This window comes from Bufo bufo, chromosome 8, assembly GCF_905171765.1.
Source record: "Bufo bufo chromosome 8, aBufBuf1.1, whole genome shotgun sequence".
Lineage (NCBI taxonomy): Eukaryota > Metazoa > Chordata > Amphibia > Anura > Bufonidae > Bufo > Bufo bufo.
Genome location: NC_053396.1, coordinates 61,739,305 through 61,754,006, shown reverse-complemented (window position 1 = coordinate 61,754,006; position 14,702 = coordinate 61,739,305). Strand labels below are relative to the sequence as shown.

The 14,702-nt window shown below is 38.8% G+C and overlaps 1 protein-coding gene across 1 annotated transcript in view; it reads right to left on the bottom strand.

Annotated features, from left to right (window-relative positions):
- The window catches only part of LOC120978051 (probable E3 ubiquitin-protein ligase MID2), a 229,199-nt gene that overhangs the window by 74,206 nt on the left and 140,291 nt on the right, over positions 1 to 14,702 (bottom strand). Inside the window, exon 2 of the mRNA XM_040406289.1 lies at positions 2,368 to 2,463. Coding sequence (XP_040262223.1) covers positions 2,368 to 2,463 — 96 coding nt within the window. The remainder of the gene's footprint in view (positions 1 to 2,367; positions 2,464 to 14,702) is intronic.

The window sequence follows — 14,702 nt, the reverse complement described above, 5'->3', positions numbered from 1 at the left end:
GGTGATGGAGAAAATTGATACCGCTAAAAACCAAGAAATAGCATCTAAATTACTATTTTATGCAAGGAAATGTATTGTGGCACACTGGGGAGATAGGGTGGTACCTACAATTAGGGAGTGGTAGAATCTCACTAGACTATCGCTTGTCAGAGAGGAATTGCATCTGGTGTGAATCAAGAAAAAAGATTTGTTAAAATGTGCAGAAGTGGTTGAAATAGCGGGTTAGTTGGGGGGGAGCCTGGGAGTGGGAACGCAACTCTTTTTTATTTTTATTTTTGTCTCTCCCAGGAATGAACTAAGCATCAAGGTGGGTTGGAGGGTTACGGTCGATATTGGGGAAAAAATATAACAAGGAAAAATGATTGTTTGAACATTGTATATGTTGGTATGAAATGAGAATTTAATAAAAGACTATAAAAAATTTTTATTAAAATGAAAAATCTGCACCAAAAATGAAAATCTTAAATTTCACCTTCATTTTGCTTTACTTTCTATGGAACACCTAAAGGGTTAACAAAGTTTGTAAAATCAGTTTTGAATAACTTAAGTATAGTGTAGTTTCTAAAATGTGGTCATTTATATTATGTAAGGCCCTCAAAGTGACTTCAGAACTAAATTGATCCTTAAAGTCGGTTTTGAAAATCTTATAGAAAATTTAAAAAAATTACTTCTAAAATTCAATGCCTTCTAACATCCTAAACAATAAAATGTCATTTACAAAATGATGCTAACATAAGGTCAACACATGGTGAATGTTATTTAATAACAATTTTATGATGTATCACTATCTCTCCTTAACATGTAGAAATTCAAACTCAGAAAATTGCAATTTTTTCAAAATTTTCTGTAAATTTCAGATTTTTTATAAAATAAATGTAACACATATTGACTCAAATTTTTCATTAACATGAAGTAAAATGTGTCACGAATAAACAATCTCAGAATCGCTTAGATACGTAAAAGCATTCCAAAGTTGTTACCACGTAAAGTGACACATGTCAGATTTGAAAAATTATGCTCGGTTGCAAAGGTGAAAAATAGTTTGGTCCTGAAGGGCTGTGTCTAACTTTGGGGGCATTATTGATTTTTTTGCATTGTACTCATTTTGACCTAAAATAAATAATTTATTGGTCTTTATTAAAAATTGTTATTTATTAAAAACTTCCTTTTTTTCTGTACAAAGCTGACATGCTCTTGAAGCACCCTTTGGATTTTCAGTCTTTTGTTCAGATCAGGAGCAGACAGACTCTCTGCTCTTTGACATTATAAAACACTCATTATAGCTCAGTTCTTATCTTACTGACAAGAATGTGGCTTAAATAAGAGTTTAATAGATGACTATCAGTAAGTAAAAGTACCAGTCACACAGTTAGCAGTTAACAGTTAGCACCTTTGTGACAGAACAACACAATATTTTTAATAAAGGCCAATTGAAAAAACAATTTTTAGCCAAAAATGAGTAACATGGAATAATTAAAAAATTGCCTCCAAAAGTGTATATATGTCATGACCTGCTCTGACTATGTGCGGAGGTCGGCCAGAATAGCAGCACGTGTTTAGTTTTGTTTTGTTTTGGAGTCGTGCTGGACCCGCCTCCCATCAGGTGCACTGGGTGGGGTCATTGGTTTAAATATCACTCTAGTCCAGTGTTCTGAGCGGGTTATAGAAATCAGTCTGGCCTTGGAAGCAAGTAAGGAAGGTTGTCTGTTCCAGCTCAGAAAAGATAAGTGTGGTTTCAGTTTTTGTTGTTTGCTGTCTAGGTTGTGTTTGTGTCATCTTTCCCATCCAGGTTCTGTGCGAGCAGGCTGCTCCTTTTTACCTTTTCACCATCTCAGGGAATCTAGGGTGTTTTAGCCCAGGCACGAGGACACATCATTCCTACGTTCAAGGTCTGAATGTGGGCTGAGCAGTGCAGGGAAAGAGGTCAGGGTTTAGCTAGGAGGTGACCCTTCCCCTGCTTCTCGCCTAGAGCCTGGTTGTTGGTTTATCTGTGTGTCTGAGTTCCCCGTCCGCCGTGACAATATAGCCTTTAACTTCCCATTCAATTGTATAGGAGTTATGGAAAAGTGTAGCACAGTCTACCCCTCAATTTATGTAGCCTCAACCACCTCTGGCTACCACATTCAGGTTACATAGGGTGGGAGAGGGGTCCTGTTCTAGAAACTGGTGTGGATCCCAGAGGTGGGACCTCCATTTGTTAGACATTTGTGGTATTTCATATGGCTATGTTATAAATGTATACGATGACCATAATCTTTTAAAAGAATACAACTGTTGCAATAATAACATCTCCTTGGGTATTTTCCATGTTTCATAAAGAAGATATGTTGTATGTTGCTAGGTAGTCAGTTTAGAAGTTGATCTTACCTCTATCTGCTGGCAAATTTGAATAAGTTTAGCCATTTGGGTTTCAAGTTCACCGCTGTGTTTGACCAGACTGGTGATATTGGATTCCAGAGTTTGCTATGGAAAAAGGAAATACACAAAGAAACAGTAAAGATTAGATTTAAATAAATGTAATTTTGCAAATGTAAATGTATATTTGTGTAAATGTGCCTTCACACATGGCAGATTTTGCTGCAGAAAATGTTCTGCAACTTAAAGACATTTCTCTTCACCTGAACGGGCTTGGAAAAATCTATGTGCTTCACACCAAAACAAGCCCATTTAGAAGAATAGAACAATTTTCAGTCGCAGAAAATTTTCAGCAACAAAATTTGCCGTTTGTAAAAGTATATTCAGTCTGGTAAACATGTGCTTGTAAGAGCAGTAGTTCCCAGGATGAACATTGCTCCTCTGACACAAACTCACTGCATTATAATGATTTATAATGCTGTGAATTCTAGTCTGACCACGGCTGTACTGAATTGTACTGTATTGAATTTTACTCATATGAGCACAGTACAGTAGATCTCAGATCAGATAGGAACCCACAGCATTATACATTATTATAATGTTGTGAGTTTGTGCCACAAGAGCAATGTTCAGCCTGGGAAATACTGCTTTAACATGAACTGTGTAAAATTGCACTTAAATTTGAATCATGAGCTGGAAAAGAACAAGACATAAGACACCGTTTTGCAACTTTTTAAACTCCTGTGCAACAATATTTAGATTTTTGATTTTATGCCATGCATATGCCCGAATGTCAGGTGCGTGGCAGGGACAGGCCATCAGTCCCGGCAAATTTACTAACATTCGCGCCTGTTCCAGACGTAAATGTTGTTGCAAATCTACTCCAGTCAGGGGCTAGAGTACATTTCACTCAAGGTGCATGGGCCATCAGAGGATGGGCCTAATTTCTGGTAGGCATGCACCTTGTCATAAATTAGGCGCTGTTTTATGATAAATAACCCCCAAAAGTTCTGATTGCATACAATTAATTTTTCTCAGTGCTTGCTGCTTTCATCACTTTTTAGCTCAGCTTCATTCGGGTAGAGCTGTGATTAGTGAATATATCTTAGGTCAGACTCACAAGTCTGGATAAAGGACCAGACCAGCTGATGGTTAAACCCTTTCAAGACCAAGCCATTTTTACCTTTGTGACCAGGCCTAATTTTGCAAATCTGGCATTTGTAACTTTATGTGCTAATAACTTTGGAATGCTTTTTACTTATCCAAGCCATTCTCAGATTGTTTTCTAGTGACATCTCATACTTGATTTTAGGGGTAATTTGGGTTGGTATGTTTTACCTTTATAATATAAACAATCCCAAATTTATAGAAAATTTGGAAAAAATTGCTATTTTAGAAATTTGAATTTCTACTCATTAAAGGCAGATAGTGATACCTTATTACATAGTATCTACTTCCCTATATGTCTACTTTATGTTGGCATCATTTTGAAAATGACATCTTACAGCTTAGAATTTAAACAAGCATTTTTTAAAATTTTCTATAAAATTTTTAAAACATAGTTTTTCAAGGACCAATTCAGTTCTGAAGTCACTTTGAGGTCCTTACATAAAAGAAACTACCCATAAATGTCCCCATTTTAGAAACTACACCCATCAAATTAAACTGGTCTTGCAAACTATGTTAACCCTTCAGGTGTTCCACAATAATTAAAGGAAAATGGAGGTGAAAATTTAAATTCTGTTTTTGCACAGATTTTTTATTTTAATCCAATTTTTCCTATAACACAGCAAGGGTTAACAGCAAAATGAATCTTAATATTTATTACCCAGATTCTGCAGTTTACAAAAACACCCCATTTATATTATTAAACAGTTGTAAGAGCACACAGCAAGTCTCAGACAGAAAGGAGCAACATATGGTTTTTTTGAAGAAAAGATTTTGCTGGAATGGTTTTTGGGTGTTGTGTCATATTTGAAGGCACATTAAAGGCATCCCTACAATAGAAACCCCAAAAAAGTGACGCCATTTTGGAAACTACACCCCTCAAAGAATTTATTGAGTTTTTAATTAAGGCTGAACTGACCACTTCCACCTCACAGGCGTTTCATAATATTTAGTGGCTGTGAAAATGAAAAATAATATTTTTTTACAAGAAAAAGTTGCTTAAGCCCAAATTTTTCACTTTAACAAGGTATAACAAGAAAAAAATACACCCCATAATTTGTTACCCATTTTCTCCTGAACATAGCAACACCCCATATGTGGTTGTAAACTGGTGTATAAGTAGATGGTAGAATTCAAAAGGAAAGGAGTAGCATCCGCATGAATTTGCCGAAATATATATTTAACCTGCCCGATCCACAGCACGGGCCCAGCTATTACTGATAGCCGGGCCCCTGCTGCATCCGCCGGCATCGCTGTGTGCGGTGATGCCGGCGGATTAACCCTTTCATGTGCGGAGGTCAGCGCTGACCGCAGCACGTGCGGGATATACAGAGGCTCCCTCTGACTCCATCGCCCCCCCGCGCTGCGCTGGCAGAGGGTCGATGGTTGCCAGCCGACAGAAGACCAGGAGATCCAGCCTGAGCGATGGGTCTCCTAGGCAACGGTCAGCCTAGAGTGCATTGTACTGAATTGAAACGGGGACCAAACCCTGAAAAGGTGAAATTCCAAAGTGGAACAAATATAAAAAGTAAAGTAAAGTGGGAAAAAAAAGTTTATAATAAAAAAAGTTTTTAGTTTCAAGTAAAAAAAAAAGCATCCTTTTTACAAAATAAATAGGAAAAAAAATAAAAGTAGACATATTATGTATTGCTGCATTCGTATAGACCGGCTCTACAAAAATATCACATGATCTAACCCCTCAGGTGAACATTGTCAAAAAAGTTAAATAAAAACTGTGCTAAAAAAAAATATTTTTGTCACCTTTACAACACCAAGCGATCAAAAAGGTGTTTCCCCACCAAAATAGTATCAATCTAACCGTCACCTCAACCCGCAAAAAATGAGCCCCTCCCTAAAACAAATACCCCAACAACAAAAAAATATATGGCTATCAGACTATGAAGACACTAAAACATGATTTTTTTGGTTTCGAAAATATTAGTGTATAAAACTTTAATAAATAAAAAAGTAGACATATTAAGTATTGCCATGTCCGTAACAACCTGCTCTATAAAAATATCACATGAGTTAAACCCTCAGGTGAAAACCGTAAAAAAACTAAATAAAAACCGTGTAAAAAGAGATTTTTGGTCACTTTACATCACAAACAGTGTAATACCAATCGATCAAAAAGTCATACGCACCCCAAAACCATACCAATCAAACCATCATCTCATCCCGCAAAAAATAAGACCCTAACTAAGACCCTCACCCAAAAAAAAAAAAACTATGGCTCTCAGAATATGGAGACACTAAAACATGATTTTTTTGTTATTGTGTAAAACTTTAATATATAAAAAAAACTATACATATTAGTTATAGCCGTGTTCGTAATAACCTGCTGTATAAAAATATCACATGACCTAATTCCTCAGGTGAACACCGTAAAAATAAAAAAAATAAAAACGGTGTAAAAAAAGCAATTTTTTTGTCACCTTACAGCACAAAGTGTAATACCAAGCGATCAAAAAGTCATGCGCACCCCAAAATCTTACCATTCTATCCGTCATCTCATCCCGCAAAAAATGAGACTCTACCCAAGACAAACGCCCAAAAAATAAAAAACTATTGCTCTAAGAATATGAAGACACTAAAACTTGATTTTTTGTTTCAAAAATGCTGATAGTGTAAAACTTAAATAAATAAAAAGTATACATATTAGATATTTCCGCTTCTGTAATCACCTGCTGTAATATCACATGACCTAACCCCTCAGGTTAACACCATAGAAAAAAATAATAAAAACAGTGTCAAAAAAGCCATACTTTGTCACCTTACATCACAAAAAGTGTAATACCAAGCGATCAAAAAGTCGTACAAACTCCAAAATTGTAACAATAAAACCGTCATCTCATCCCGCAAAAAATGAGACCCTACCCGCCCAAAAAAAAAATATATATATGGAGACAATAAAAATTTTTTTTTTTCAAAAGTACTTTATTATGTAAAACTGAAACAAACAACCAAAACAAGTAGTCATATTTGGTATTGTCGCATCTGTAACAACCTGTCAGATGAACACTGTAAATTACAAAAAAATTAAAATGGTGCCAAAACAGCTATTTTTTGTTACCTTGTCTCATGAAAAGTGTAATATAGAGCAACCTAAAACCATATGTACCCTAAAATAGTGCCAACAAAACTGCCACTTTATCCTGTAGTTTCCAAAATGGGGTCACTTTTTGGGGTTTCTACTCTGGGGGTGCATCAGGGGGTCTTTAAATGTGACATGGCCCTCCAAAAACCATATGGCATTCCTTTCCTTCTGCGCCCTGCCGTGTGCCCGTACAGCAGTTTACGATCAAATGTGGGGTGTTTCTGTAATCTACAGAATCAGGGTAATAAATATTTAGTTTTGTTTGGCTATTTTTCCCTTGCTTTGTTACTGGAAAAAATGGATTAAAATTGAAAATCTGCCAAAAAAGTGAAATTCTGAAATTTCATCTCCATTTTCCTTTAATTCTTGTGGAACACCTAAAGGGTTAACAAAGTTTGTAAAATCAGTTTTGAATACCTTGAGGGGTTTAGTTTCTAAAATGGGGTGGTTTCTATTATGTAAGCCTCACAAAGTGACTTCAGACCTGAACTGGTCCTTTAAAAAGTGGGTTTTGGAAATTTTCAGAAAAACGTAAAAAGATTTGCTTCTAAACTTCTAAACTTCTAAGCCTTCTAACGTCTCCAAAAATAAAATGGCATTCACAAATGTAAAGTAATTACTATTTTTGGAGGCATTACTGTCTATTATAAAAGTAGAGAAATTGAAATTCGGAAATTTGCTAATTTTTCAAAATGTTTGGTAAATTTGGTATTTTTTTATAAATAAACATGAAATTTTTTGACTCACTTTTACCACTGTCAAGAAGTACAATATGTGACGAGAAAACAAACTCAGAATGGCGTGGATAAGTAAAAGCGTTTTAAAGTTATTACCACATAAAGTGACACGTCAGATTTGCTAAAAATGGCCTGGTCCTGAAGGTAAAAACTAGCTTGGTCTTGAAGGGGCTAAGGGCTATAACTTTTAAAAAATTTGGTTGACTGAGCTGTGTGGATGGGCTGTAGTTTTTAATGGTACAATTTTTGGGTATATATGACTTTTTGATCGCTTTTGGTTAAGTGCAATTCTTTCAGTGTTTTTTTTATTTTTATTTTCCATGTGGTATATATGATATGATAATTTTATTCTGTGGATTGATACAGTTATGATGATACCAAATTTGTAATTTTTTCATGTTAAAAATAGTTTAATAAAAAGTGATTTTATAATATAAAATTATAAAATCTTTTTATTAAACTATTTTTTTGCATCACCAAAATCTAAGACACAACTTTTTTTTTTATTTTTCCGTCAACATAGTTGTATGAGGGTTTGGGCTGTAGTTTTTATTGGTATCATATTTGGGATGCATATGACTTTTTGATCACTTTATATTCAATTTTTTTGGGAGGGGAGGCAAAAAAGAACATGATCATTTTATAGATCAGGACATTATGGACACAGTGACACCAATTTATTTATTTATTTTATTTTTTCATTTTTTCTGGGCAATTTATTTTATTTTTTTACAGTTTTTTTTTTTTACTTTTTTTTTATTTCTACACTTTTTTTTTTATCAAGTCCCACTTGGATCTTGAAGATCCAGTGGGGCTTATTGCTGAACTATACTTTGCAATGCTTTTTTATTGCAAAAGTATAATACCGTTTTACACTCATACATGGTAACACTGGATGCCTTTGCAAGGTGTGCAGTTGCCATGGCAACCATTGGGCAGCGCGGCAGCCCGATGGTTGAGAGAGGGAGCCCCCTCCCTCTATTAACCCCATGGATTCCGCGGGTGTCTACTGACCGTGGCATCTAAGAGGTTAAACAGGTGAGATTGGTGCCAGCACTGATCTCGCTCGTTACAGCAGAGTGTCAGCATATAGCTGACACTTGCTGCGGCTCAGGAATTGGCAATCGTAAAAGGGTTAATGACCCAAACTCACAGCATCATAAGGATCTATGTATGATATTATAAGTTTGGGTCATTAAATCCACAGTTAGGCCAGGACGAACATCCGGATTCCAGAATATGAAGACGTGAATTTGGCCTGAAATTCACCTCCTGTTTATTATCAGTAGCATGGGAAGCAGTTTTTTTTTATTACAGAACTAGCAGAATTACCCACCTTATCCACCTTAGCACATTTCATGTTTGAGTGTGTGGTTAAAAAATATCCTTAGTGACCCCCATAACAGTGACATCTACAGTTCCCTTGCAACAGTAAAGAAACGTGGCTGTTATGGAAACCTGGTGTAAAACAGTGAGGTGAGGACCAAAGGACCTGCAAGCTTCTGTTGGCCAAAAGGGGTCATGTGACCATGTGTATGTCAGTTAGAATATAAATGAAAGACCTTCAAGCTTCTATTGACTAATACGGGTCATGTGAATGTGCCATATTTGCTCTTTTTTGTGAATATTTCAAAAACAGCACGTCCTAGAGAGCAGCAACCCCATCTAAAACCTTTCTAGGCAACAGATTTACCTATAATCCAAATTTGGTGCAGACTGGTCTAATCGTTTTGCTGTGCGTAAAGAACTATGAGACAATACACAGAAATTTATTTACTGTATATATATACTACACACAGAGCACAGTTGCCAACTTTGCAGGGACTGTCCTTGGTTTTCAGAGACAGTCCCGGCAAATTCGGTCGGCAGAAAATGTGAGGGGCTCCTGATAATTCCACCCATAAATCAGCGTTTCTTGTCGGAGTTGGGAGTTGCCAGGGGTTGGGTTTTCAATGTCCTGTTTTTTACCAAGCTAAACTTGGTAAGTATGACATAGTGAACTATTTCAAGCATTTATTTTTTAAATGTTGATTACTTGGGCTTACAACTAATGAAAACCCAAAAGTTAGTATCTCAGAAGATTATAATATTATATAAAACCAATTAAGAAATTATTTTTAATATAGAAATGTTTAAAAGTATGTACAGCATATGCATTCAATACTTGGGGCTCCTTTTGTATGAATTACTGTATCAATGCAGGATTGCATGGGGGCCATCAGCCTGTGGCACTGCTGGGGTGTTATGGAAGCCCAGGTTGCTTTGATAGTTGCTTTCAGCTCATCTACAGTCTGTGTGCCTAACCAGAAATCTATGACAGCTTAGATCTGCAGGAGAGTTCTGTCTTCATTTGTGCCAGAAACCTGGCATAAATGAAAATAAATTAGTCGGCCTGTCTGGCCACACCCCTTCCTCACCAAGCCCCATTTCAGAAAAAAGTTATGGGCGGCGAAAAGTCTCCCCCTTAATGTAGAGAGAAAGCTGAATCAGAGCTCCTTCTCCTGGATAAGATTTTCCAGAGAGATCTGTCATATGTAGAACTCAAATTAAATTCTAAAAAAAGAAAAAAAAATACACAGGCTCTGCATTGATCTGATGCTTTTCATCACAGTCTACATAATGTACACAAGGCCACGCAAAGGTTGCCTCTTTGGAGTGGGACCTACTCTAAATTGGTGCAGCACCACATAGCAAACACGGCCGCCGAACAAGCCACAGGCGGTGAGACCCAGCAGCCCAACAACTGCTGGGTCAGCATAATTACAAATCTAAAAAGCCGTAGTCCACTTAATGTACACAAGGACATTTGTATACATTTTGATCAAAGTGCATAAGCCCACTCACCACGCCAAGCTTGCTTTTTTGGCGTTAGACCTACTCTAATTTGGTGCAGCACCACTTAGCAAAGACCACAGCAAAAACACAGCACCCACAGCGCTGTGGGTGCTGTGTTTTGGCAGTGTTGGTTGCCATGTGGTGATGTTATGGAATAGAATGGACACTTGCTTGTCACAAAATGGTGTCTGTCTGAGAGACAACCCCCAGTATGCATTCTATGATTGAAACTATTTGCAGCAAAAACTTGAAACTGTTAGGAATTCCTCTAAGTCTATCATACATATGCCTTAAACTTATTTCCTGTTTACATTCCTTCTTGCTAAAAGACCAATCATGTGAGCCCACTCCTCCCACTTATATGGAGGGTATATAATGTGAAGCCCCCACCTAATAAATTAGTGTTATGCTTTGACCTTAACTAGAGTGTTAGCGTTATTTCTCTTGCCGTGCATGCACGTATCTATTTATCTAATTTGGAGCAGTGTTTCAACCTACCTGACCATTGATCAGAATCAGAACATTTTGGCGCCCAACGTGGGACCCCCCTGTTCCCGTACCCCCGGAGATCAGACATAGGAGGGGCGCACCAACGGACACCGGGATCGCTACCCGTGATATGAGGTAAGAAAACAGAGTCATCTTGTCTATATTGTGTCCCCTGGTGTAGCCTCTTGTCATCTGTCTGAGGAAGGGGTGCGGCAGCAGTTGGGGCACCTTTGAGGGGACGCAAGTAAGAACCCCACAGTAATTGATGAGATTTTGATACACTGTGTTTTATATGTTATGTTGTTCTGGCGTCGTTATGACCTTGAGCACGTGTGTATAAACTACTGAGTTACAAGGAAGCCTACCTCATTAGCCTACATCGCGGTACAGCCAGAGGTGTCTTTTCGGATAGTAGAAGGGGAGGAGGCGGTCAAAACCGGTCCAAAGGTGTACTATGTGTCTGACTCAAAGAAGAACTCTGGTAGTTCAGGAACAAAGGGTGCAAGCACAGGTTACGGACTAGACTGCTCCAGGAGATATTACATTATGGGAAATGTTGAAAGTGACTGCAGCAAAGAACAGAAATGTAATGAAAAGACAGGAAGATATTACTGTATGCCCGGGCAGCAGCCACCTTATAATTATGGTGTCATCAAGAAGAAGGGGGGGTGGACCTGTACCGTATGTGGGCAACAGAATCCTCCCTCCAGTGTTACGTGCCTCGTATGTGGTTCTTCACGCCCACATAGCCACATTCCTGTAGCTCCCCGGCACCTCCTACCCATAACTCTTCATGAGACACCGTCATATTCCCAGCCGGCTGCACTGTTAACCCCGGTAACCCAGATCCCTCCGTCCTGCCTGTAAGCCCACAAGTTCAAGCACTCTATCCCATGATAAATTCTGATGGCACATTCAATCTGCCACAGCAGGTTGTTCAAGTGATGGTCGGGAAGAAGGATGAGGAGAATTGTGGGGATAAGAAGAACCAAGCAGAACCACACCCCCCCTTCCCCGTGCATACAACTTTCACCTCTCCTGCAGATATTAGCACTCCAAATACGGCGATCAGACTTGACCGAGGAGGAGCAGCGGATACAGTATGAGTTACATGAGATAAAAGAACAGATGAAGACTGTGGCAGGAGAACAGTCAGAATTTTTTAGATATGCAAATGAGACCATTTTATCCAAAGAAATATCCAGGGGGCCACCTAGATATGTGTCATTCACACCAAATCAGCTGTATTCAATTGTCAATCAATTATGGTTAGAGTAGGTTCCCACTTAAACAAGAGGCAACCTTGTCGCGGTAAGTGGGCCTATGCTCTTTGATCAAACTGTATACTAATGCCTCTTTATAGTGCACAGCAAATGATTGATAATAGTGCTGTATAGCCATGTTTTATCAAAAGAAATGCTGAAAATTGTAAACATTGGTCATATCAGAAGCATAGGAATGAGGATGTGCGATTTAGATTCACTCTACATATTAATAGAAATTTCAATTGTCAATCAGTTGCCAGACCCCGAGACCCACCTCATGCCATTTTACCGTAAATTAGATCAAATATACAAGACATATGGGTGTACGTGGTCAGATTTACAAATTATAGTGAAGAACAAAACTGGAGAATACTCAGCTCTCATTCTGGAGAAACTCAAAAAGCATTGTGTGCCTGTGTGCCCCTCACCGTGCGTATCTCTGTTGATCAGTGAATATAGAGTGAGAGACAGGGGGCCATAGCTGGAAGAGGAGAGTGATGTCATGACATTGGCATGTGTGATAAGCGAGAACACTGTCTGCAAGGCCAAAGAGATAATTAAAAGAAGATTGTCGCATTCACACATGCAGGCAAGCAATACACTTGGACTGTGATGACTCAGGGAGCACAGAATAGCCCCTCATGGTTTAGCAAAGCTATGTCCTCCGTGCTCCAACCATGGCAGGCAGACAACCTGGAGGTTGAACTCCTGCAATACTGGAGTTCTTACCCAAACTCATGGTGGACGCAACAGACCGCTGGGCTACTACTTTAAGCACCTTGACCATATAGCCAGAGCTGCCCCTTCATGTGTCAGAGCTGTCCATGCTGCCAGATCTCTTCTTGACGTCACATCTGACGTTGTGCTTGGCACCCCCTCACTATTTTGGCTCCGCATGACATCTCTGCCATCCTCCAGCAGACACAACCCAAACACCTCACTGCACAACGCCACCTCCGGCTGCAGTGTAAACTGCTCCTGTCAGATAATGTCACCATTCAGAATTGTCACATCCTTTACCCTACTGCACTCCTTCCTCTTCCAAGGGGGGAGTATACTAGAGATTCAGGAGATGCTTCTGAACAAGATCTTCAGGAAGAAGAACTATGGACCTCAACTGATTCTCTTTACCAGGAACAGGATCATGATTGCATCACAATGATGGAAGCTGAAGTAGGGACACCACCATCGTTCCAAGACACTCCTCTGACAAAAGGAGCCCAGACAGAACAGATCCTGACAGTACAAGAAGATCTTGAGCAAGAGGAAGTCACATGGGACCTACTGAAACAAATGCAGAAACAGGCCACTCCCAGGGAAAAGGAAACTTGGTTGAAAGAGTCAGCCCTCGAAGAAGAATCTGGACTCTGGACACAGGGAAAGAGAGTATGCCTACCCAGACCTCTCTATCCCCTAATAGCAGCAATAGCTTATGGGCCCACCCACCAATCCAAAACCATCATGAAAGAGCTAATTGATAAAATATGGGTGGCCCCAGGGATCACCCCCATCCTGTTGAGACATACTCAAGCGTGCCTCATCTGCGCAGAGTTTAATCCAGGTAGAACCGAGCCCACGCCCCGGAAATATCTCCCAAAGGCCTTATATCCATTTCAGAGGATACAAATTGACCATATCCAGATGCCAATGTGCCAAGGGTTTCAATATGTGGTGGTAGTGATAGACTTGTTCTCTGGGTGGCCAGAAGCCTACCTCGTCCGAAATCAGACAGCAACTACTACGGCTAAAAATCTGATGCAGGAGCTTGTTTGTAGGCTCGAAGTACCTGAGGTCATTGAGAATGCAAACAAATTAGGAAAAAAAGGTTTCCGGAGACGATAAAGATCCTCTTTTAGCTCTTCTTTATTGATAAATGCATAAAACCGACACAATCACTGAGTCCACGGCATGGTCGCTGACGCGTTTCGGGTGAGTACCCTTAGTCGTAGCACCATGCTAAGTGTGACCCCACATTATAAAGGATTTAGAGTGCACCTCGTCAGAAAACTCTGAGTGGAGCATCCAATCTCATTGGCTGCCACAGCTAAAGCACACCTTTTCCTTTAATTCATCAATTATACATACAATTGGAAACACACTGTGAAGATGTCCCTGGGACAAATTAACCCCATAGTCACCTCATTCTGTGCTTTTACAAAACAAACCGCACAGTGTGAATACCTATTCATTCAACTCATTAAAATAGTAATACAAACAGCCGAAATGACGGCCTTCCAACCTGGAATATGTTACAATTAGTTCTGAACCGACAAATAATATAGAAATTTCATAGTAGATCCTTATAATTGAAACAAGGCAATATGGTATAGATACGTTTTGTTGCAGAGGTAAGTAGCAATTGAAGTGTCCTATAAGAGGATCTATTCATAGCATTAATGTGTCGGAAGAACAATCTCTGCTGGCAAGTCTGTATGTTTATATATCTATTTATTTAATTTGACCTTCATGCCTTAGACATACAGACTGGCCAATTCCTTTTGACACAAGATATGCTAGATGGCAAGGAACACTTCAATTGCTACTTACCTCTGCAACAAAACGTATCTATACCATATTGCCTTGTTTCAATTATAAGGATCTACTATGAAATTTCTATATTATTTGTCGGTTCAGAACTAATTGTAACATATTCCAGGTTGGAAGGCCGTCATTTCGGCTGTTTGTATTACTATTTTAATGAGTTGAATGAATAGGTATTCACACTGTGCGGTTTGTTTTGTAAAAGCACAGAATGAG